Source organism: Dermacentor albipictus, chromosome 9, assembly GCF_038994185.2.
Source record: "Dermacentor albipictus isolate Rhodes 1998 colony chromosome 9, USDA_Dalb.pri_finalv2, whole genome shotgun sequence".
NCBI lineage: Eukaryota > Metazoa > Arthropoda > Arachnida > Ixodida > Ixodidae > Dermacentor > Dermacentor albipictus.
In genome coordinates this window covers 115,458,050-115,480,502 of record NC_091829.1, presented here as the reverse complement: position 1 = coordinate 115,480,502, position 22,453 = coordinate 115,458,050, and the positions used below count along the sequence as shown (strand labels likewise).

At 47.7% G+C, this 22,453-nt stretch overlaps 1 protein-coding gene across 2 annotated transcripts in view; it reads right to left on the bottom strand.

Moving 5' to 3' along the window:
* The window catches only part of Pur-alpha (Purine-rich binding protein-alpha), a 223,704-nt gene that overhangs the window by 115,852 nt on the left and 85,399 nt on the right, over positions 1-22,453 (bottom strand). Inside the window, exon 1 of one of the 2 annotated variants that reach the window (XM_065446088.2) lies at positions 8,770-10,002. The exons of the other annotated variant lie outside the window; for it this stretch is intronic. Within the exon in view, the coding sequence (XP_065302160.1) occupies positions 8,770-8,824 (55 nt within the window). The 5' untranslated portion in view covers positions 8,825-10,002. Of the gene's footprint in view, positions 1-8,769; positions 10,003-22,453 lie in introns of those variants that run through there. 2 annotated transcript variants of the gene reach the window in all.

The following is a 22,453-nucleotide window of genomic DNA, read 5'->3' as shown; positions in this document are numbered from 1 at the left end:
ACTCGACAGGCTTTATGCGTTTACCTCTATAGCTGCACCTATGGGAGACTCCATTATTGGCTCCGTTGCACGTACGTCTCTGCGGTTCCGCGTGGAATCGGCACACGCGCAGTACTCCCAAGCTGTCAGGGTATATAACGTATAACGACAAGGCCGGGTGTCGCGGGAAGCCAGCGTTCCTACCAGGGGACTCGTCTTATTCAGGAAACCGCGTATCGCGCGCAGAGATAAAACACGGCGCACGGCGAAGGGAAAGCTGGAGGCGAAGCACACGCACGACGGCGCTCCTCAATATATTGCTGCCACATCCGCGTTTGTTTAAGCTGCATGGGAAAAAGAAAAACAAGCATCGGCGTTTGTTCTGTTGAAATAAGACGCGAAATACACCACACTGTGTCGGCGACAACGCCGCATATACACACCGAGGTATACGTCGACTTAAAGGGACACTAAAGGGAAACAATAAATCAGTTTAGACTAATGGAGTATTGTTTGAGAACCCTGCAGGCAGTCATTTCAAAATAATAGTTTGATTATTAGATGAGAAAATGGAGGTCGAAGTATCAGTATTTGAATTTCGCGCCGAAATCTCAACGCCGCAACGTCAGCGTGACGTCAGGGATTCCAAAGTATCTTTTCGCATTTGGGCCGCGTTGGCTGAATAAAGGTTCCCGAAACTTGCCATGTTTAATATTTCATTCCTTTAGAACACAATGTAGTTAATCTGTACCGCTATATATAATTAGTAGGCCCTATAAGATGCCATCAAAATCCATGACGTCACAGCCCCCAGGTGCGGGAACTCAAGTAGGCGTCGCCACCCGTATTTCGTTCTTGCGCTATTTCTGGCTTACCAAACGTCTTATCGTTGTAAGAGGGGTGTTTTTGGTGTTGTAGAACGGTAATTTACTGATGCAGAAGAAATGGTTTTCCACTTTAGTGTCCCTTTAATATCTGCCCCGAGAAGCCGAAACAGAAAGCGATGCCAAGCACTGCTGGCGCAATAGCGGCAAGCCCCACGTGCAAAAGCAATGAGCATGCGTGCACACGTGCAAAAGCTCCGCATTCGTTGCCACACAAAGTTGTCCACGAGCGCAGTTGATGGAAAACAGTGGCTACAGGCGCTGCTTCGCAAGTTAAACGCGTTTATATAACAAATTGCTTCGCTATATGCGGACCACTTCGTTGTAGCGCACAGCTAGCAATAGAGCAGGCTATATATATATAAGGTCCCTCGACAAAAGAAAACCGTTATGTAAAACCAATTAAAGAGATGCATACTTAGCGAATGCCGTCGCCCGTTTCCTTCTGCACACTTGCTGCGGCGCAATGTTCGACTGCAGCCGACGGCAACGAAGTTCGCGGCATGCTATACGCGGGGAAATCCGGGATCGGCGCAAGGTATACGGTCGCAGAGCGTCGAATGCCGCCACCTGACATATAACCTCGTCAGAAATTATTAGTTAGTCTGCAAGCTCTCCACCGCTCTTTCCTTAGCACTCTTTCGCGGCCCTCCTTGATGGCCCCGATGATGTCGGCAGTTCCGAGAAGTTATCGAGTCGGCTGAAGGCGATGTGCGAGCAGCACGTATACACTGTCCATTCCAGAAAACATTCCACACGGTGGCCGCTATACCGATGCGCACCGCAGCACTCTGTGGCCGCTATGCAGAGGAAAGTGGCGCCGGTGTACGCGCATTCGTTGCAAGACAAGAAACCAGCCGTCGGGGACACCTGTATTGGTTCGTTGTACAGGCAAATTCGTTGTAGCGGTCTTCGCTGTATTAACAATGCACATGCCAGATGGGAATTCGGTCGAGACGTACGCAATCCTCCGTTATACGGGTCGTTTCGTTGCAACATATAGCGGAGCTCACCTGTACAGCGTGAAAGAGGTCAGGTTAGTATATAACGAAGTGACATGTAGATAAGTAAGTGCGGAAGTCGTTGCGAGCTGGCGCATTGTCTTGTCCGTGCCAGCATATCATTAAACAGTCCTCGTACACGCTTTACAAAGCAGCGCGTCTTGCAATGACAAACGCGTAGCAAGGGAGTGCCTTCTAACTGCTATATATTCCTCACCGGGCATATACACCTCCATGTGTACATATAGTGTAAGAGTACCCGAACGAAATCTATGCGCTATGCAGTATGGTTAACCATTGCAATCTTCCCCTTCGTGAGCCTATGTAGACTCCACTGCAGGACGAAGCTTTATTTTGAAATGTTAACGCTCATTTTGGCGGTTACATGTTCGGGATAGCACGGAATATCCACGGTGCAGAATTCGCAACATGCCGCAGCCCATAACGTTGAACATCTATACTACCAGCAAGGTGAAAATAAAATGGGACTGATCACCATCCAATTTCACTGCACCTAAGTGTTGCGCGACATTCCAACCAGCCGACCACGGTCTCACACTCGCAGAACAACCGGCAAAACACAACGTTATTTGCGGAATGCGCACAGATTCGGTGGAAAACTTCGCTTCCCCTTGACATATCATACTGCTTCGCCATAGCTACTGCATAAGTACGAATTTCACCGACTGAAAAGCAAACAGGGTGGGATTTCCATTCCCTGTTTTCCCCGAATTTTATAAAGTTGACAAATGCACAAAAAATTCCAGGTTTTTTTTTTTTTTTCGGGGGGGTGGCAGATACCGTGCGTCATCAGCGGTAAGCCCGATGATCGACGCACGTATTTTATGGACCTGTCCTAGACTCGCAAACGTGCCTCAACGTTTCTCCCTCGAGAACAGAGAGCCTTATATCCGTGTCGCCCGGGCACCCACGAACTCATTCATAGGATAAGGGAGCGCGATACTTCCCAATGGAGTTCGACCACAAGGAAGCTGTGGTCGTGTCACACCGCCAATAAGGAGTTCTCGAAAGTGGCCGCCAGAGGCGCATTCAGCGCCGTTTAGTTTTTTGTATATAAGAATGCAACTTCTAATTACGCTCGTAGCTATTATAATTAACGCTCCTTACATAAAAAAATGTTATTCAACATATTTGATGCGAAAAGCATATACACTAGATTAAAAATCAAGGCGCGCTCGCTAAACCTAGCACTGCCGACAGCGACGCTAGCCACCCTGTGCTCATCTGCGTTAATTCCGACACCCGATCGAGTGCAAACTATATTAAAGCGCCACATTTCGTGCACGGTGACCTCCCGAGCTTTCCTTGGATTTTGTCTATACCATGTCGGTGCCGGTCACGAGTGACCACACTGACCACTTTACGGTTATAGCACGACGGAGGCCACGTGAACTCGCCTCTGCCGAGTCTGGACAACGGCGGCACACAGCGTCGAGCTCGACCAGACGCGTTCGAACTGGCCTTCCCGCTGCCGACTGCAACAGCTCGACTCAGTGGGTCTTATCGCTATACGATGAGGTTGCACTGCGCAGTGCCTTGTCTTGGAACTGCGCAGCCGAGTCCATGCAGTCGAGTCGGGCTGACTCAGTCCGACTCGACGCTCGTTCAGGCCGACCGGCTAGCGTTTACGTGAACTCGACAGACGTATTCCAGTCCGACAAGTCGGCTCGACCCGATTCTGTCGGATTCGTGCAAGTGAACGAACCGAAAGACGTGATAAAACTTGGCGCCAAGCGGTCTAGGAAGAGAGTGTTGTGCAACAGCAAGCATAACTGTTCCTGAATTGTGCTTGAACTTTAATCCGATAGAAACATTTTAAACATACGCAACATCAGTTTTAACGCCAAATTTTTCTCGAACAAACAACATGGGCACAAGAGTACTCCCTTCAGCCGTTGAGGGAGATCGGCGATCTCCCTTGACCAAAAGCTCCGTTAAACTTCCCTTATAGGAAAAGGGCGACCATGTGACACCGAGATAAGGACGACGGAGTGGAAAGGAAGTCACGGGTGTCTGCTTGACAGGGTTAACAGACTGTACGTAGGCGTACTGCCCTCACGGAACACCGGCTTTCCGGAGGCGAAACGCACTGAGAACTCTGGTAGCGACACCAAGCGACGCCTTATTTCACCACAATGCGTCAGGCACGCTTTCGTGTAACGTGGGCGTTCTTGCAGAAGTTATCAAGAAAGAAGGGCACACGTTCACAATTACACACCGCTGCCAACTTTTTACACGAGCCGTTAAGAGGAAGCTTTAGCTCGGGCCCAACTCCGACGCGGCCTATACAAATACATGTAAAAACGCAATAACACCTTTCTGAGATAACCCCAGGACCGATTTTAATGAAATTTATTGAATTTGAGAGAGACGTGGGAGGCAATGTTAAAGGCACAGAGCCTGGAAGATCAGCAAAGTCTGGTGGACCGGGCCCGGGCTGCGGCATTAGCCAACGGCTTTCTGGACTAAGAGAGCCGCCCACCTAGGGCGAAGAAAGAACCCTTTCTCGCTGTTTCACACAATAAACGTTCATTCCTCCTCCTTGAGAGAGAAGGTGAAAATATAGTGACTGTTGGAAGCGGAATTTCGATTTAGGGTCTGAATTTTGTTGAAAGAATTTTCAAAAATTCGACAATTAGAAAAATATAAAAGCACTAAGTTTACAAATGAATTGTTCTCCGTCAATAATAGATATCGCGGTTCTGTAAACGGCATCCATTAAAACTGGATATGTCAATTTATATATCACGTGAATTTGTTACGTTCTGTACAATGGTTCCGCAAAAGCTGTATTTACACATTACTATTCTTTTTGAGATTTATGTGTAACACATCAATTTGGTTCGCTTTAGATGTACTATTAGATGCAATTCACAGAATTGTGATATCATTTTTCATTGCTGAGTTACGGAGTTGTAAACTTAATAGTTTCGTTTTCTGAAAATTTGCTATTTCTGCCAAATTTCAGTAAAAAATTGACGACCTCAATCAAAAATTCGATAGCAACACTCACTAGATCTTGAGCTTTCTTTTCCTTTTAAATGCAATTAACCTGGTCAAGTTTAGTGTAGTGGTTGCCGAGAAAAACGAATTCCCCTTTTACATGTATTTAGATAGGAGCACACGAGCTGAAGCTTCCTGTTAAGCGGAAGACGCTCGGTCACTGCAATAATACGTTTCTGTCCTTTCTGATTAAACCGCGCCACCAACCCTGCCGCTCCCGTCTACGCCTCCACTAACACGATATTTCGCAAAGGGCGACATATTCACGGACGGGCTAAAACTCCTAAAAAATATCGCCGCTTCGCCCCTGGCTTTTCTCCCATCAGTGGAATATACTTAAAAAAAAAAAGAAAAGGCTCGCTCTCGTTGACCAAGACAAAGTTAATCGACGTTTCGGAACCAGTACGGGTTCCGTGTTCTCAACAGAAAGTTTCAGCTTGTCCGCAAACGCACTTACTGGCGATTGCGCAATACCGGGAAACTGGAAAGGTGCACGGCAGCAACAGCGACATAGTGGCGCCATCTCGTGACGCAGAGTTTAACCAGAGAGCAGGCAGAACTAATACCGCGGCGAATTCTACTAAACTGCTCGTATGAAGAGCTTATATTGGTAGAGGCATGATCCTTAACGTGCCGTACATTTATCATTCTCTGTCTCAAAGATTTGACCGACGCGACACGAGAAATTTTCGAACGCAATTTAGTTCCACAAATGGTCTTAAGGTGTCGCCACCAGCTTTGCTACTGCTACGGCTCCTGTATCCAGGTGATCCGTAAATGTTAAAATGTTTGCGAACGAGCTAGAACCCTCTATTGACGTTAGCAACGTTCCAGAACGTCACCTGACTTTTGATTTGGCATTAGGTTTTTATTTTTTCTAACACGTTACCCGACAAAAGGAGTTTGCGTCGAACCCTTGATCACCGTAATCTCCTAGGGAGAACACCTCTGGTATCCCACGTCAGGGCCGTTCTGGAGCCATTGGCGAACAAAGGCGCAAGCTGCGCAAATATGTTTGCCGATGCCTGCTCTCTCTCTCCTCGCCCAGCGATCTCCAGGCAGGAGTTGCCAACCCTGTCTTGAGACAGCCACGGAGTTCCACACGACGCCCGCAAATTTCTTCCATCTCATAACATCGCGTCATCACCCGCCGTCCTCGACTTCATTTTCCACTTCGTTCCCTATTGAAAAATCACGTACGCCCAATACGCCCCGCATCCATAATCATATATGATACTTAAGGATCACGTATATGGGAACTGCAGGTTCCCATATAAACCCATATGAACCCTACAGCACGGGGCACATGGATCTTTTCTTAAGGCGCTGACACCCCCATTCTGTTTCTCGCACATATATGTAGGAAGTCGCTCTGCAACTCCCATTTCTTGCTCTAATTAGGAGGAAGGTTTAGCGCAGGGCCAACTTCACTTTACTTATACAAATACGTTTAAAAGGCAGAAATGCTGTCATAAGATTAAGCGCTACATCGATTCGAATAAAATTGGTTGCTATAGAAAGAATAAGTTAAACTCTGTATAAGAGTTAAGTAGAGAGAACGGAATTCCAGTAAATCAATGAAGCAGAACTTTAATTCATTTCTGAGTTACTGGAATTTCGTTCTGAAAATCGATAAATTTGAAAGAAAAAAATAACAGAAAAGACGCACAATGCTTACAAATCCAAAACTCTGCACCGAAAACAGATATCAGAGTTCTGTAAATTGCATTCGTTAGCGCATCTGAAGCGGACAAACTTGAAATATAGATTAGCTTACGCGAAATTGGTACAGTGTTTACAGGGTATCGCAAAGTTTCTATATCCCACAAATAAGTGAGTAAAGCAACAGGGAGCCGGTATAGTGGCGAGGATCGATGAACACGACAACGACAATGTGCGGGGTTTTAAGCGCCACACAGACTTTGAGAGCCGTGGCATGCATTACGGGGAGCCACAGAAGGTAATAAATGCTGTAGCGGACGAAGACGTTGCGTGCATCGCAAAAAAAAAGTACTTCTTTACAAGATGGCGATATCCGCTGTGACGTAGCGGTAAGCACGACGGACACACGTACATGGCAAATCAAAATTCAAGCTTTAGAGTGCAGTCACAGTAAAGCTTAATAAACGCATACGCGAATGGAGCAATAAATCAGCCTCGGGTACGAAGCGGCGATCACTCAAGTAAGTGCTGCCGCGCGATCGGCAATCCAAGCAGACGACCGTTGCAAAAGCGCGCCAAAATGGCGGCCCGAGCGTTATCTGAGCACGCTTTCAAACTTATAGAGGTGCGGTCGAAGTGAAGAGTATAAAAGGTACCGGACAGAAATCTGTAGCAGACCATCTTTCCAAAAACGAGCAGATAACGCCGGCGCTAGACGCAAAAGTTTCGTCTGCTCGACCACAGAAAGGCGTGCGGAGAGGACAGCCGAAGAGTACCGCGCGGGGTGGTTCCAGGAAAGTGTGACAAGACAGAGGGGAAAAAGAAGCAAAAAAAGAAGCAATAATAAAGGACGCGCAAAGCGTGCATAACAAACGCGGCTCGCGTGTAATTTAAATATTATACGTTTGCACGCACACTAGAGCTGACCAAAAGGTTCGTCGACAGTGTGTGTGCGCAAGCAATGTTTCAGGAACGACAAAGGAACCCCCGAAGCGCACTGCACAGTAAAAGCGTTTTCTTTCTCTAATTATGGAAGCGGACGAATGAGCGAAGGGAAAAAAAAAATCTTTACACGAGCGTTTCGTTTGTAGCTATTTACATCGTCTAGCTCCTTCTCGCCCTCTGCGTCTGCTAACCCTCTGCTACGCAGGCGCACCTGCGCAGCTGAAACTGCGCACGCTCCCGTCTGCGCGTGCGGGCAAAGCGACCGTCTGTTTGGTGGTTACTCCTTTTTGTTTTCGCTTTGATCTTTTAACCACGGCGGTTTCTGTCATCTATTTTCCGCAACCAAGATGGCGCGGGTTATTTACTGTATCGTTTTTTTTTGTTTTTTCAAACAGTCACACGTCAGTGACTGCAGACAACAGCTGTCAAAGTGCACTGCACAACTTCATTCGAATTTTGTCGTGCAGACATTTTCCCCTTTAGATTACGGTATCGCAGGAGACGCCGCGCTTTATCAGACAAGCTGCCACAATGTTAGCATATTGGACAAACTCCGGTTATCCGAACGCCGCCAACCTTTTTCTTTACGAATTAATTCATCGATAAGACTAATGAAAACAGCACCACAAAACCGAGATTTAGCACATGACGTACTACGTTTGCTGAACTGACCAGACTAATAATACCAGCGAAAGCAACATCAGACCTTATCCGCCGTCTAATCGCCGACTGTTTGGGCATGCGGCTGGGGAAAAGCCAGAACGCATCCGGAAGCGGGCTGCTAACGCGAGCGAGTTGAAGTGACGTTAACAGTCCGAGCGAAGGGAACGCTGCGCGACTAACTTGTGACGCAGCTACTGCGGATATACGCGAAGAGAGACCTTGCCGAGATCCCAGAAAAACAGAGACATCGCGTGATGCGAGCTCGTATTCGTCACTTGTCTGGCATTCACTGGACTCTGACGTCGTTACGTTGGTTAGTGGCCCGGTTATAGCGCGACTATACAGCAGACGACGGCGATTACGAAGCAGCCCCTGCGAGGCCACAAGCTGTAACAACAAAGCAATCGGCGCCTTTGGAGCGATCACGCCCACGCTGTTAGGATGTAGCCCGACTTCCGAGTTTTTAGTGGTCATCCGAAAGTGAGAACTTTAAATAAAACGGTAATGCGTGCAACGTTGCGAAATAGGACATCGAAGCTCAACGCGTACTGCCTGCATTCAAGACAAAGAAACGTTAACGGCTGCAATAAAGTCGAAATCCGGGTACTTACCGAGCTCGCTCGACGAGGAATGGCGAGATATATCCATCATGAATCCGGCCGGCATCAAGACGTCTTCGAGAGATTTTTTTCGAAAAATTGTCCGGCTGTGACCTCAAAAGCACGCTGTCCTTAAACAGTTCACAGTAGGATAATGAAAGACACAGAAAAAGTATCAGTTCGACAGTAGTACAGTAAATCCTATAGGCCTTGTTCTCTTTAAATTTTTGTTCTCTTCCTAACGCTTTGGCCGTTCTAAACAAATGCCACTGGTTCCCAATAAGTCACCTACACTTGTCAAGACCGACACCTCCTTCTCCACTTCGGGCGCACGATACATAAAAGCAACACACCGGCGCCGATTGTGTCCACGGAATGTCGTTTCGATGCCGCAAAATCGGTCACACCTACTTCACACACCGGTTTACCACATGCAGCATCCTTAAATCTTGAATCGCACGTCGACGTTCCCGGTAACCGTGGATCGTCGTTTTGTGTGTCGCTGAGACAGAATCAAAGCGAACCCGAACCGTTCTGTTACAGAGGTACTGCTTCCGCCATCTTTAAGTGTTTTGTTTTTTTCTCTTGTACAAACAGTAGGCGTCCCGGCGTCGTCTGCTCCAGCTGCGTCGTCTGCTTTACTCGCAGTGTAGCAATGACTGCCGCGATCCGTCTTCTGCACTGTTGTCCGCTTTCGGCTTCCACCGTTGTCGCCGTCGTCTTCCGCTTCGCGCAGTGGCTGGTGGGATCTGTCGTTTGCCGATTTCTCCTATCCGCTTGTTCGCGGTTTGTTTAGCACCATACCCCGTTAGCAATAACAGAACGTCGTCCTCTCGGAAACCGAACCGGCGAACACGCGCCAAGTCCAGCTGCGTGACGAGCAGCTCTCCGCCGAAAGTCGAGCCACTCCAAAATCTCGCTCCCGACCTTCTCCGCCGCCGTTAGATAACAACGGACTGCGGGTCGGGTGGCTACCTGTACTAGATGCGGAACGGTTTCCCTTCCAAGCTTGACCACAATGCGGAACAAATAATGGTCACTCGCAACGACTGGCCCACTGCACGCAACAAATCACCAGCTGCTGTCGTCTCTACGCCTTTGCCTCCGCCGTCGTCACCACCAGCCGTTGTCCAGCCAACCAACAACCGCCAGCCAGACGGACCAAACGGCCGCGCTGCTCCTCACCCCTTCCCGTCGTCTGCTTCACGCCCTGTCGTCTGCGAACCCGTCTGCGCTGGCGGGAAGGAAGCCGCCAGCGTCGGCCGCGCTACCGCAGCGCCACGCCGACAGTCAGCGGAGGGGGCCTCAACTACGGACACAGACGCAGCAGAGAGGGAGAAAGAGCGGCAGCAGCTGATTTGTATTTGTTTGATGCGTGCCGCCGCCGCCGCTTTTCCAGACGCGCATTTGCTTGTTTGGCAGCCGCCGCATCACGCGCCACCGCCGCCGCCGCAGTCTCGCGCCCGTTCTCGCGAGCGAGACGTTGTCCTTTCAATGTTTCGCGCCAAACTTGCATTAACCCTCCAATCACCGCCTATTCTCTCGAGACGGTGACCTCAACAAATTCAAAAAAATTCGTAACCCCCCCCCCCTCTCTCTCTTCCACACACAAAAGAGACACAAAACGATAATGCGTGAAGTATATGCTGCAGCAGAGGACAACGGATCTCCTAAAACTGCGTTCTCATCAACAGACGGCGTAGAAGCAGAAGGTAAGCACAGAAACAAACGACAAATCTTCGAAAGCAACATTCGATATTAAATGCAAAAGCTACTAAGCTATACGTAGTGGTGCGCATTGGATCGACAAGAAGCGGATGCAGCCTTCGCATCCCGGTACTACAATAACTTTATATTTAATAAATCGAAACTCGATCATGGATTTATCTCGGGCACCAGCACGCAAAATTATCACGGAAGCGCCAGATGCATATCCTGTAGAAAAAAAAAAAGGACCGCTTCAGGGAATTAGGCATGCGAAAGTTGAGAAACAATCGAGCTGCATGCTTGAATTTCGCAGCGCCCACCGGAACGACAGTTACTGCAGCAAACACGACGGCTAAGAGGGGGCAAATTAACGCATGCAAATGCCGCGAAGCCCGGAGTAGTGGCCGGCTGGCATCGTCTGCTACAAATCTCGTCTGTTTCTCGGAGCGTCTGTTTGAACGCGCCTCTACTGGAGCCCGGCGGCCACGTGAACCCTAGCTGCCGATGGTAGAGAATATCTCGAAGGAGCCAGCATCAATTGCGCTCAATTGATCCCGGCATGGAGGCATTACAAGAGCGGTCGCCGGCCGTGCGCTGACGCACAAAGAAGAAGAAGGAAGAGCACTGGCGAAGGATCGCAACGCCATCGTACGGTGTCTGTTGTACTACCCTGCTAAGGCGGAGAACGAGAACATTTAGAAAAAAAAAAGTTTTTTCATGTCCCAAATGTCAGCGGTCAAACAAGATCGCTGCTGCAAGTTCAGTAAAAACCTCCTGGACTCCGTATGCGAGATCGAGAAAATTTTAAAAGCAATTTAGCGAAATGCGCAGCGACTCACGCAACACTGCAACAAAACAGCAGTGGGCGACGGCATTCGGGAGGTCGGTGGCATGTGACAAGGGACAGCAACACGTAATAACAATGTTTGAAAGTGAGATAAAGAAGAACATTCTTCTCGCGTTGCCTTCCATGCCGCAATTTGAATGAAAAAGAAGGAAATGCAGATACACGACTCCCTGCCGTCTGCTTAAATGTAACCAAAAAAGATGGCGCGCGGGAATTCGTCGTGAGAGACGCGAATGACCCCTTCTCAACCCCTTCCACCGCGCTCACCCCGAAACTTCAAGCACACGATGCCGCGCCGGTCGACTGCGGTTATTATTATTAGTTACGTCTGCAGGCAACGGATAATCTGTCGCCGACGGTAGGCTGTCTGGGTAGGTTGGAGGAGGTGACGCTGGTATTACTGCCCCCTTCTCAGCAACTCCTGGAGAGAGCGCTGGAACCAGCCAGCCAACCAGCCGCCGGCTTCGCTGAACGAGAGAGAGAGCGGAGAGAGCGAGACGGGCAAGGAGGTGGGACGGCGCGGTAGACGTCCCGCAGACAACGGAAGCGCAACGTGACGTCACTTCCGCAGAGACCTCGCAAGCCAATCGCGTAGGAGTGCGCGCTGCGTGCGCTCCTGTGAGCCGGACGGTCTGCTCCTGCTGATGGAGGACGGAAAACGATAGGCGGGAGCATACCGCAACCAAGGGGACTTCAACCACAACGCGATTGAAGCCAAACCTGGTGGCCCAGCAAGTGATTGCGCGTCAAAGTGCGCGGTTGGTTTTAGTGTTCCCGCTCTGCAGGCAGCGCCACGGCAGGACATCTGAACAAGCGCGCACCGAATCAGAACTAAATGCATAGCTATTGGGAACCAAACGTCTCAGCAAATCTCGATTCTTCCTCTGTGATCTCGACGCAAGCGGTCACGTGTTGGGCCACCACTGTGGCTTCACGGAGCGTTAGCTTGTCAAGGCTGGCTGCGTGACGTAATGCTCCCTCCTATATTTTTTCTTCCCCCACGCTCCTGCTCCTTCCGCCATTCGTGCGAGAGCGTGCCGAGTTCTTACAAACTTTGCGCCTGTTTTACTTTCTTTCATTTCTCGTTACCACGTCGGCCGGCAATCGAATCCAAAAATAAGAGGGAGCAAGCAACAGACAGCAGCAGCAACCGCTTTACAGATTTTTCTTAATTCTTATTATTTTTCGCTCCTCGCAGATACGACTCCCTCCATCACCGGAGTTCCTCTTTTTTTTTTTTCGATGCAGTCTCGAAAGACACAGGCGCTTCGCTCAGAGCAGCGGCCACTCTCTGCGCATGCGTGAGCCGATCGACAGACCCGCTGTTCGCCTCCTTCGAGGCGTAGCGACGACGTGTAGCGGCATTGCGTCGAAGACGCCAATCGCAAATAGAAGAGACGGGAAAGCAGAGTGGGTGCACGGGGGGGTGGGGGGGGGGAGGGGAGGGGAGGGGGGAGCACTGCATTCTGTGCAGTGCTTTTCGGTAACGCCGGCAGCATTGCACGCCGCGTTGCCTCGAGTACACTCCCGCTCAAGACGCCGCTCAAACAACGCAGACAGCGAAAGCACGGCCTCTGTCGCCATAGAGGCCTTCCTGCGAAAACTATACCAGGGGAACTCTGGAGCCAGTGTCTGCGGGAGCCTGAGCTGTTGCAGAACCTTCATAAAACGGGCCTCCATGCGCATTATACGTATATAATCTCACTCCCACATTATGCCGCGTGGGAACCCGGATGAACAATTAAATAAGAGTTGTTTCCGGGAGCTGCGAGTATGCCGGTTGGGCCAGCACGGGTATAGTGTATAATTTTGCCTGAACTTTGTCCTTGTTGCTTAAAACGCATTTGTGACTTCCCAGATGGATGAATCATTTTCGACAGTGTACTGCTTTACAAATGCGACAATTACCAATGATTATACAGGTGAGCAGAGACCAACGCTGTACTTTTCACTGTTTAACAATCTATGATTTCTTGGAACTTGGAAGGATAAAGCGTAATGAACAACGGCGCAAGAACATCAAAGGAGCCGCAAGCAGCAATATTAGACAAATTCATGTATTACACGAATCATTTCCGCAGTAAATAGCTGAACGACTCCTACCGCCAGAATTCCGTGTAGTAACGTTTGCATATATAGTACAGGGGTGTGCGAATAGCGATTTTTGAGACCGATGCGAATACATATCGAACAGTGCAAGAAGCGAATCAAATATCGAATAGTTTTGACATAATAAACAGCCGTTATCACAATTAATATAAAACAGTGTTCCCATCCTAGTATTCCTCACGTTAGCAAGTTTCTGTCATTACGTAGTACGTTTTGAAGGGTGGTTTATTAAAAGCACAAGAGGAGCATTAGTAGCAAACAAGTAGTTTCTTCGCATCCACAGGACTATTCAGTAAGCGCTAATTGTCACTGTATACATACTTATTTATTTACTTAAAATGTCCTGACAGGAATCGTACGAGGCAATGAGTAAGGAAGGCGTCACAGAAGGACTAAAAGAGTATATATATTGGCCATATAACAAAACATAATATACATGTACATTATTATTAGACAGTATAAAAATGTAGACACATCTTATACATACATTAAAGCATTGCAAAATAATAATAGGACCGGTATAGTGTACATATTAGAGAAAAAGACAAACGATACAGTTCTTTCGATAAACAATGTAAAAAATATATAACCATGTAGTATCATAGGACTAAAAATACACGAATGATGAGTGAAATAATGAGCTCATAAACAAGAGAGCACATAACTGGAAAACAAAAGAAAATGCATCATGCATTTTATTGAAGTTAGGCAGTGGAATATGAACTGAAGAACTGGCGGAATTTATCAGGATTTGTTTCCGAGACGATAAAATTAGAAAGAGCGTTCCACAACCAAATGGCACGGGGAAGCGCCAACCAATTGAATGCATGAGTGTTCCCATAGATAGACGTGAAGCTTAGGTGATTATATAATCTTCAAGATGTACAAGGTGCGACTTGAAGCCGTAAAGATTTCCTAGCCGCATGAACGTATTTGTGAAATAATGATAGCGCAAAATCACGTCGAATACTTAGTGGCTGAAGTGAAATATCAAGTTTTATTTGTGAGATGCTTGAATTGTAGGCGTAGTTAGGTGAGATAAACCGAGCGGCCCTATTTTGAACTGATCCTGATAAGCTGATTAGGTTGTTGTGATGGAGTGACCAGATTGGAGAGGCAAATTCGAGCTGGGGTCGAACAAACGTCTGACAAGCTAGCTTGCGGATGTTGGAGGGCGAATTACGTAGGTTTCGGCGTAAGTACCCCAGTGATTTCGAAGCATTAGCACATATAGTAGTAACGTGATGAGTCCAGGAAAGGCAGGATAGCCTGTAAAGTACGGCTACCTAGGTGACGTAGCCTGCTCCTCTATATATAAATTCTCGTGATTTATGTCCATAAAATGCCCACTCCATGAGGTGAAAATTTACCGTACTTTTGCTCCACGTTTATATGTTTATTTGAACACAGTTGACGCTCCCAAATAATAGAGAAGTATTCGAAAGATATTCGCATTTACGAACAGTGATTATTCGATTGCAATACCGAATCGAACAGGACACTATTCAATTCGTTATTCGAATTATTCGAGTATTCGCACACCCACACTGCATAATAAACACTTGCGTGTCGCAACGGACGGCCGTTACAAGTCGCGTTTAAATGAGTAGGCTGAGCGAGGTAAAAACCCCGACATGTTATCCTATAAGCGCAAGCTATATATACAAGCAGGCGGAACCGCTTTTCTAAAAAAAATTACGCACCAATCAGTGTACTACGATGCCATTAAGACAGGCTGGGAAACCGGTGAAGGCAGGCACTAACAAAGCGGACTATACACAATATGGATTCAGAGTGCAAAGTGTTCCGATATGGACCAAGAATTAGTTCCGCAAGCCAGCGGCAGGAACTAGTTAAAGCACGCCCAAATGGGATAATAGCCTATTCAGCAGAGCCATCGTCTATTAGAACGTACACGAGCAGTCGAAGTGGTAACAATTTCTAACGAAACCGAAGAAACTGACCGTAGAAATATAAAATGGACGTAATTAAATATGCAGTGTGACAGTATAATGACACCGCCAAGGCACAGCATGGCGTATACTCTCAAAAATGCACAAAAATCTCGCGCAATCTGGGGCGTCCAAACGCAAGTTGCATGCTGTGGTGTATATAGAGAAAGCAAGGCTCTCGCGTTCGAAGAAAATGCGCGGAATCATTCAGCTACGACGTGACGGAAACGCTAACCTGCGCGATCACGAATGGCGGGAAGGAAAACAAAACCAAACCACAGCGCGAAGGCCTGGCGTGAGCGCAGTCAGCCGGTTGGCTTACGCATAGTTGCGTCGCAGTTAATCGGCAACTGCGTAGTCGAGCGCAGTCGGCGAGCGAGCGCCCAAGGCTGCGTGGAATCGCCGAGCAGTCTTCGCGGCCCCGTGGGGGGGCCGTTTCCGCATCGGTAACCACCTATTCACCAGTGCTACCTACGTATAGTGTGTATATGGCCACAGGCAGCTTCGCCGTCACGTACGTACAAGCCTCGCGCTCGCATACGTATATACCTATATGTGTGTGTGCATAAGAACATGAACGTTACGTGGCTCATGTCGGGAACAGTACAGCTTATTCCTCCTTTATCAATCCTAATTCACCTTAATTCACATTAATCAACCTTAACCTTCTTTTATCCACCTTAATCCTCCCTAATCCTTGTTCATGCACCCTAATCCACCCTAATCAGTCTTAATACTCTTTCATCAACCTTTCGCCTTAATCCACCATAATCCGCCTCAATCCTCCTCCACCCGCCTTAATCTTTATTCATGCATCTTAATCCTTCTTAATGCACTCTAATCCACCTTAATCTTCTTCAATACACGCTAATCAACCTTAATCCTCCCTAATCCACGTTATGTCAATCACTAATGATTAATTCATTAACTTGGATTATCATTATCTTATACAGGAGTGGACATGCTTTGGGTCACCTCTGGCATTCCTTGCGTCACGTGATACTTCCAGTTTACAACGCGACCTTGAAACATAGAGATCCAAAGGCTTTCGCCTTAAAACTTTAAAAAAAACTCAATGTTGACTAGCTAACGCTCATCACCTGCAATACAACGGGTATACTTGCCACTATTTTTTTCAGGGCGCAAAGCAGAATCTATAATGCTGCACTTCCGACTGAATAACAACAGTTAGCGACATGCGAGGTGATGGAGCCGCCCCAGAATATTAAGCATACTGAGGACAACCGCAAAAAAAACGCTGGTGAGCAGGCCGGAAGAATGAAACAAAAATGCAGCATTACGGGATGCTTTGCTACGAGCTATAAGAAGGACGCCTCAGCTCGCAAACAACACTGCTCTCGGAACAAAGTTCTTTCGGCCAATGTCATGCAGCCACTGCTTCCTGCGCAAGCCGTCACGCTTTCCTTGTGGTATAATAAAACGGCATAACCATCTTCAGGCTTCTTGCTGCACTTATATGCGCAACAGCCTGGCATAGCGCTAGCATATAGAACAGGAAACATAGCGTATAACGTTCGCTACGCCGAGCTAAAGCGCCGAGCCAGCCGTGCTCAGGAGGAAAATGGCGCGAACGAAAAAGAAAAACACAAGCAAAACTCAAGATCCGCGCGTTTCTAAGGGCAACGGCAGGGAGACCAATCGTCGTGCAGAAAAACGGGGGCAAAACTGGTTGCCGCTAAAGGTTGCCGCGGGGGAACGCGCCAAGGGCGAGGAGGAGACGAGGAGGTCGCGCGGCGGCGGCAGAGTTCAAAGAGTGTCGCTACTTTAAAATTATCAAGGGACTTTACTTCCGTATGCCCACTGGCGCCCTCTGTCGCCCGACGTGTTCCCAACGTTCGTCTACACCACGACGGTTCGTTCGTTGCTTTATCACCACGTCGAATCACGTCTTCAAATTAGACCTCCAGAACTCGCGCTGCAGGCTGCAGCGCATTTACATCAAACGTGAATAAACCTATAGATTCGAGCCTGCGTTAAATACTCTCTCTCTCTGTCTTTCAAACGTGCACAGATATATCAAACGGGCCGCTAAGTTTGCAAGAAAAGACAGTCACGAATTAAAAAAAAAAGTATAGACCTGTCAGTAATAATTAACGATTTTGCGCTGAGTGAATGAATATGAAAATATTTTCAAAGAATACTTTGTCAGATTAAATTGATCCATGTCCGAGCGCCGCTCACTCATCTTATATAAGCATATCAGCAACAATTACGAAACACTCAGTTATGTAATACCAATTGTCGAAATGCAGGGACTTCGATTTATAGTCTCAATCAACTTAATCTCACGCTTCGGACAGAAGGCGGATTATCCGGCGCTTCCACGGCCGCACAAGTAAAACTGAACTGCTGTTCACGATACCATGCAGTGTCATATGCATATTTAGAGTGATTGCGCACGCATGCGGGTTCCACAGTTTCGTAAGAAATTTACTAGAGGCGCACTCTGGCATTGCGACTGTTTAGTTATTACGGTAACCACGGGTAGTATATACGCAGTGCACGTCTGTGTAATATTCGCGCTTTTGGCTTGAAAGCTCACTGTGGCTTTGTTTGTTAAGCCTAATCTGCCTTTGCTGGCCTAAATTTTTGTTCACTTCACCTCACTTATTTTCTCCTTAACAAGCCCAGAGGCATTGCATACGGCAATCTTCTTTCTTTTTTTTTTATGAAGCCTCTGCGCACCACGCACCTTCCCTCAGAATCGTTCCGTTGATAACGCAGCATATACTTTGTTGGTTATGATCAATTTGCGGAGTGACAAGGTCGTTCGAAGCCAGAAGGACGAAAGCTGGGCAAACACTGCCAGTCATTCCCATGCCGGCCAAACAACCACGCTTGCAGCGCGAGCATGCATAGCGTCCGGTGTCCCTCGAGTAACATTTGCAGGAAATTCGAGGCCCGAACGCAGCCTGCGTTTTGTCGAGGGATTAATCGGTCCCGTTTTCGAGTGGCGCTCACTTGGCAGCGCGCACAACGAGGCTTCTATTTCCAGCGGGCACGGCTGCGCGGTTTAATAACACTCCGAGGGAAATGCGTATATACACACTCCCACGTATATACGGATAAACCATTCAATCACTCTCATTCAGGGAGAAGCCGGAATAATTCAGTGCAGCACTATCGATGTACACACCGGTGCCGCGGTTTATTTAGAGGCAACTGGCAGCAATATTTCGGGCCGCATAAGAAACCCACTTTCAGACAGTGTGTATACTTGAGTAAACCAACCACCACGCAAAAATTGACATCTAAAGTACGAATAGACAGTCTAGCTAGAGCCCTACAGCAGGTTTTTTTATACCTAAACTCCAAAGAAAGAAAGAAAGAAAGAAAGAAAGAAAGAAAGAAAGAAAGAAAGAAAGAAAGAAAGAAAGAAAGAAAGAAAGAAAGAAAGAAAGAAAGAAAGAAAGAAAGAAAGAAGCGCTATCATTATAAATCCCCGGAAGTGGCGTATGACGCGGATACCCTCGGCATGGCCTTGGCGAGTTGAAATATCTCGGAGGCCATGGTGCTGGGACTTTGGTCATCCGCTGATAGCTAGGGTACACGCGTCGTCTGCTCGGGCGTTATTCAAAGGCGGATGCTCGTGGGGAATTTGGCGGTTACCGGCCCCGCAGCTCTGACACAGGGTTGCCTCCGTATAGTGTATCTGTATATGCAGAAGAATACAAATGGCTTGGTGCGCATACGGCTGCAGACATTGCAAGACCTCGACTGGAAGCTTGCTACCACCACCGAAAAGAAAGGAGTACAATCAATGCATTTTACCGGTGCTAGCATATGGGACAGAGACTTGGAGGTTGACAAAGAAGCTCGTGAACAAGAAAAGGACCGCGCCAAGAGCGATGGAACGAAGCATGCTAGGCATAACGTTAAGAGACCGAAAGAAAGCGGTTTGGATCGCAGGGCAAACGGGGATAGCCGACATTCTGATTGACATTAACAGAAAGAAATGTAGCCGGGCAGGTCATGTAATGCGTATAGGCTAGATAACCGGTGCACCATCAGGGTTACAGAATGGGTGCCAAGAGAAGCGCAGTCGAGGACGACAGAAGAATAGTTGAGGTGATGAAATTAAGAAATACTCAGACGCTAGTTGGAATCGGTTGGCGCAGGACAGGGGTAATTGGAGATCGCAGGAGGAGGCCTTCATCCTTCAGTGGACATAAGATGATGATGATGATGATGATGATGATGATGTAGATGATGATGACGACGACGACGACGACCACATAAAGCCAAGGAAAGCATCGGGGAAATCAGCTACGCATACTTGACACTAAAATGTAGAAAATAATGAGTAAAAGGGTAATGAAAGTGGACAAAAAGATAACTTAATTGCCGCCGGTGGGAGCTAAACCCACAACCACCGCAATACGCGTGCATTGCACTACCAATTGTGTCACGACGACGGCTATCAATCCATCCACTAAATTAGGTAATTGTTTTTAATAGATCTAGCCTAGCCCTGGTGGTGTTAGCCAGCGCCGCTGGCTAACTGAGACTCCATATGGTGTGTGTGTGTGTGTGTGTGTGTGTGTATATATATATATATATATATATATATATATATATATATATATATATATATATATATATATATATAGAGAGAGAGAGAGAGAGAGAGAGAGAGAGAGAGAGGGGGGGGGGGGGCAACGTCCAAAATTATGGAATCAAAGGACATGCTCATGAACTCATAGGTTCTTATCTGTCACATCGCTGCCAGTACGTTAGCGTCAATGAACATTCCTCACAAATGCTACGGATTACGTCAGAGGTACAGCAAGGAAGTATACTGGGGCCTTTTTTTTCTTTATATAATAATGATGTCGTAAATGCTTACTCTGATGCCTTTTATGTTATATATGACGACTATGTTTTGCTGGTGAGGCAAAAAAAAGAAAGAGAGAAGGCGTCACGCATAATCCACAACTTAGCCCGAGATCATCCCACTGTGCAATTACTCTTCCAAATTGCACACATTCGAAATGTGTTTAGTTTCTATAAATTACAGCTAGCTTTACAACACAAGTATGAAGTAGACAATAATATTTCAGCCCCAAGGGATACAGCCGAACTGACCGACTACGCATCAATATATGCTCCGCGGCATATGAAAAAGTAGTCAGACACAAGGACACCGCGCGCCAATTATGGTGCGCTAATGTTAAGAATTATACACTGCCCTCTGTCTTGAGTGATACAGCGCAGATGGGTATTGATCTTTACTTTAGGCAGCAAGTCAAAACTTCATGTATTTTTGTGTATATAACTCTTCTGTATTCTAGTATGTTTCTTTTTCCTTTGCTGTATCTTATCTCGTTTCATACACGTGGACTTTCGCTTGCGTGCGTTCGCTTACATATGTATTAAATCTGCATGGACACGTTTTAATGCTTTGTACGCAAGGTGGTAACGTAATGCTACTGATAACGTACAGAGCTGCTGAAGGTGTACTTTGCTGAAGTGTGAAATGCCATGTAAAATGTACTTAGGTGCTGAACTGTACAGGGGCTATAGGAAACCTTTCCAGGCTATCTAGAGCTTTACTTCCTGACCGTGCACTCTGTGAAGTGGAAATAAAGTGATTAAATAATTAATTGACTGATTAATATCAACAAAGTCTATTGAGGCAAAAAGACCAGGAACATATTCCACATAAACTTTTTTGTTAACGCTGGGCACATAACGTTGTTGTTGATGATGATGATGGTGGTTGACTGCAGTGGTTAGTAGTAGTAGTAGTAGTAGTAGTAGTAGTAGTAGTAGTAGTAGTAGTAGTAGTAGTAGTAGTAGTAGTAGTAGCAGCAGCAGCAGCAGCAGCAGCGACAGCAGCATTGTGCATCACTTCCGAGAGCGCACCGCACTTTCAAAAACCATGCACGAGGGTCAATCTCACCTGAACAGACAGTGCACTGCGTGCAACACAAAATCGATCAAAGCACAACCGAAGTTCTCTGACGGCACACGCGAGGGCGACGCAAGCGGCGCCTGCAGCGTCGGGTCGCGAGTCACGTGGGAGCCGCGCGCACGGTGCAAAACAGCCGGCCGTTCGAATCCGGACGCGGCCGGGGTCGCGGACACCCCTTTGTTGCGGCGGACACGTCTGGCGACCCCGGGGGCCGCCGCTCTATTATTGCCGCAGTCTGCGGTGGCCTCGAAATAGCGAAAGCTGCCATCATCGCATCAGAGGTGATCGGGCGGAATATTCCCTCTGCGGCGATGCACGGGGCTACGCTTTTGATTTGCGGCACGTTCCGGCGAGTCCGCCCCGTCTGCAGTCGCACGCGTGCACCGTTCCCGCCCACACGCGGGGTCCCGCTGCGTCATTTCCCGCGTCGAGGGGAGAGGCGGAGGACGGTAGACAGCCGGAAGTGCTCAAGACTGAGAGAGAGAGCGTGTGCGTGCGAGGGGGAGTTGAAAGGGGGTCGAGAAGGGAGACGAATGCGTTGCGTTTGGTTACAGAGCAGTGCCACATATCCAAAAGTACAGGTGAGCGGAATGTCCAGGTCCTGCAGAAAAAGAAATGCGACTGTGTCTGTTTTGTCCAGTTCCCCTAAACTCCATATTCGTTTCGTCCTGTCTCCCTCTCCATTGTGACCTGCCGCCCTGATACGGCGACAGTGTCTGCTTCTTCTGCACAATCTCTCTCTGTTCTGCATTTGCCTGTCTGTTCTGTTCTGCCCATGTATTCTAAGCAGAAGAAAAAAAATGAATTCGGAGGTTTTACGCGCGAACACCCCGACAAGATTATGAGACACCTCACAGTGTGGAATTCCTTCCGACCACGCGGGGTTCCTTAACGTGCACCTAAATTTAAGTACGCGACCGTTTTTTGCATTTCGCCCCAGTTAGAATGCACCCATTAGATTTCACGGCCTTGTAGCCACTAAGCCACCACGACCAGTCTGTCTGTATTTAGCATTGTCTTTACTGGTGTATACATGCGTTTGTTCTGTCCTTCATGTCAGTGCTGTTTGTCTGTTCTGCCTCACTGGCTTGTGTCTGTGCTGCCCTAAGTGCTTGTTCTGTACTTATCGGTCCGTGTTTCTTGTAC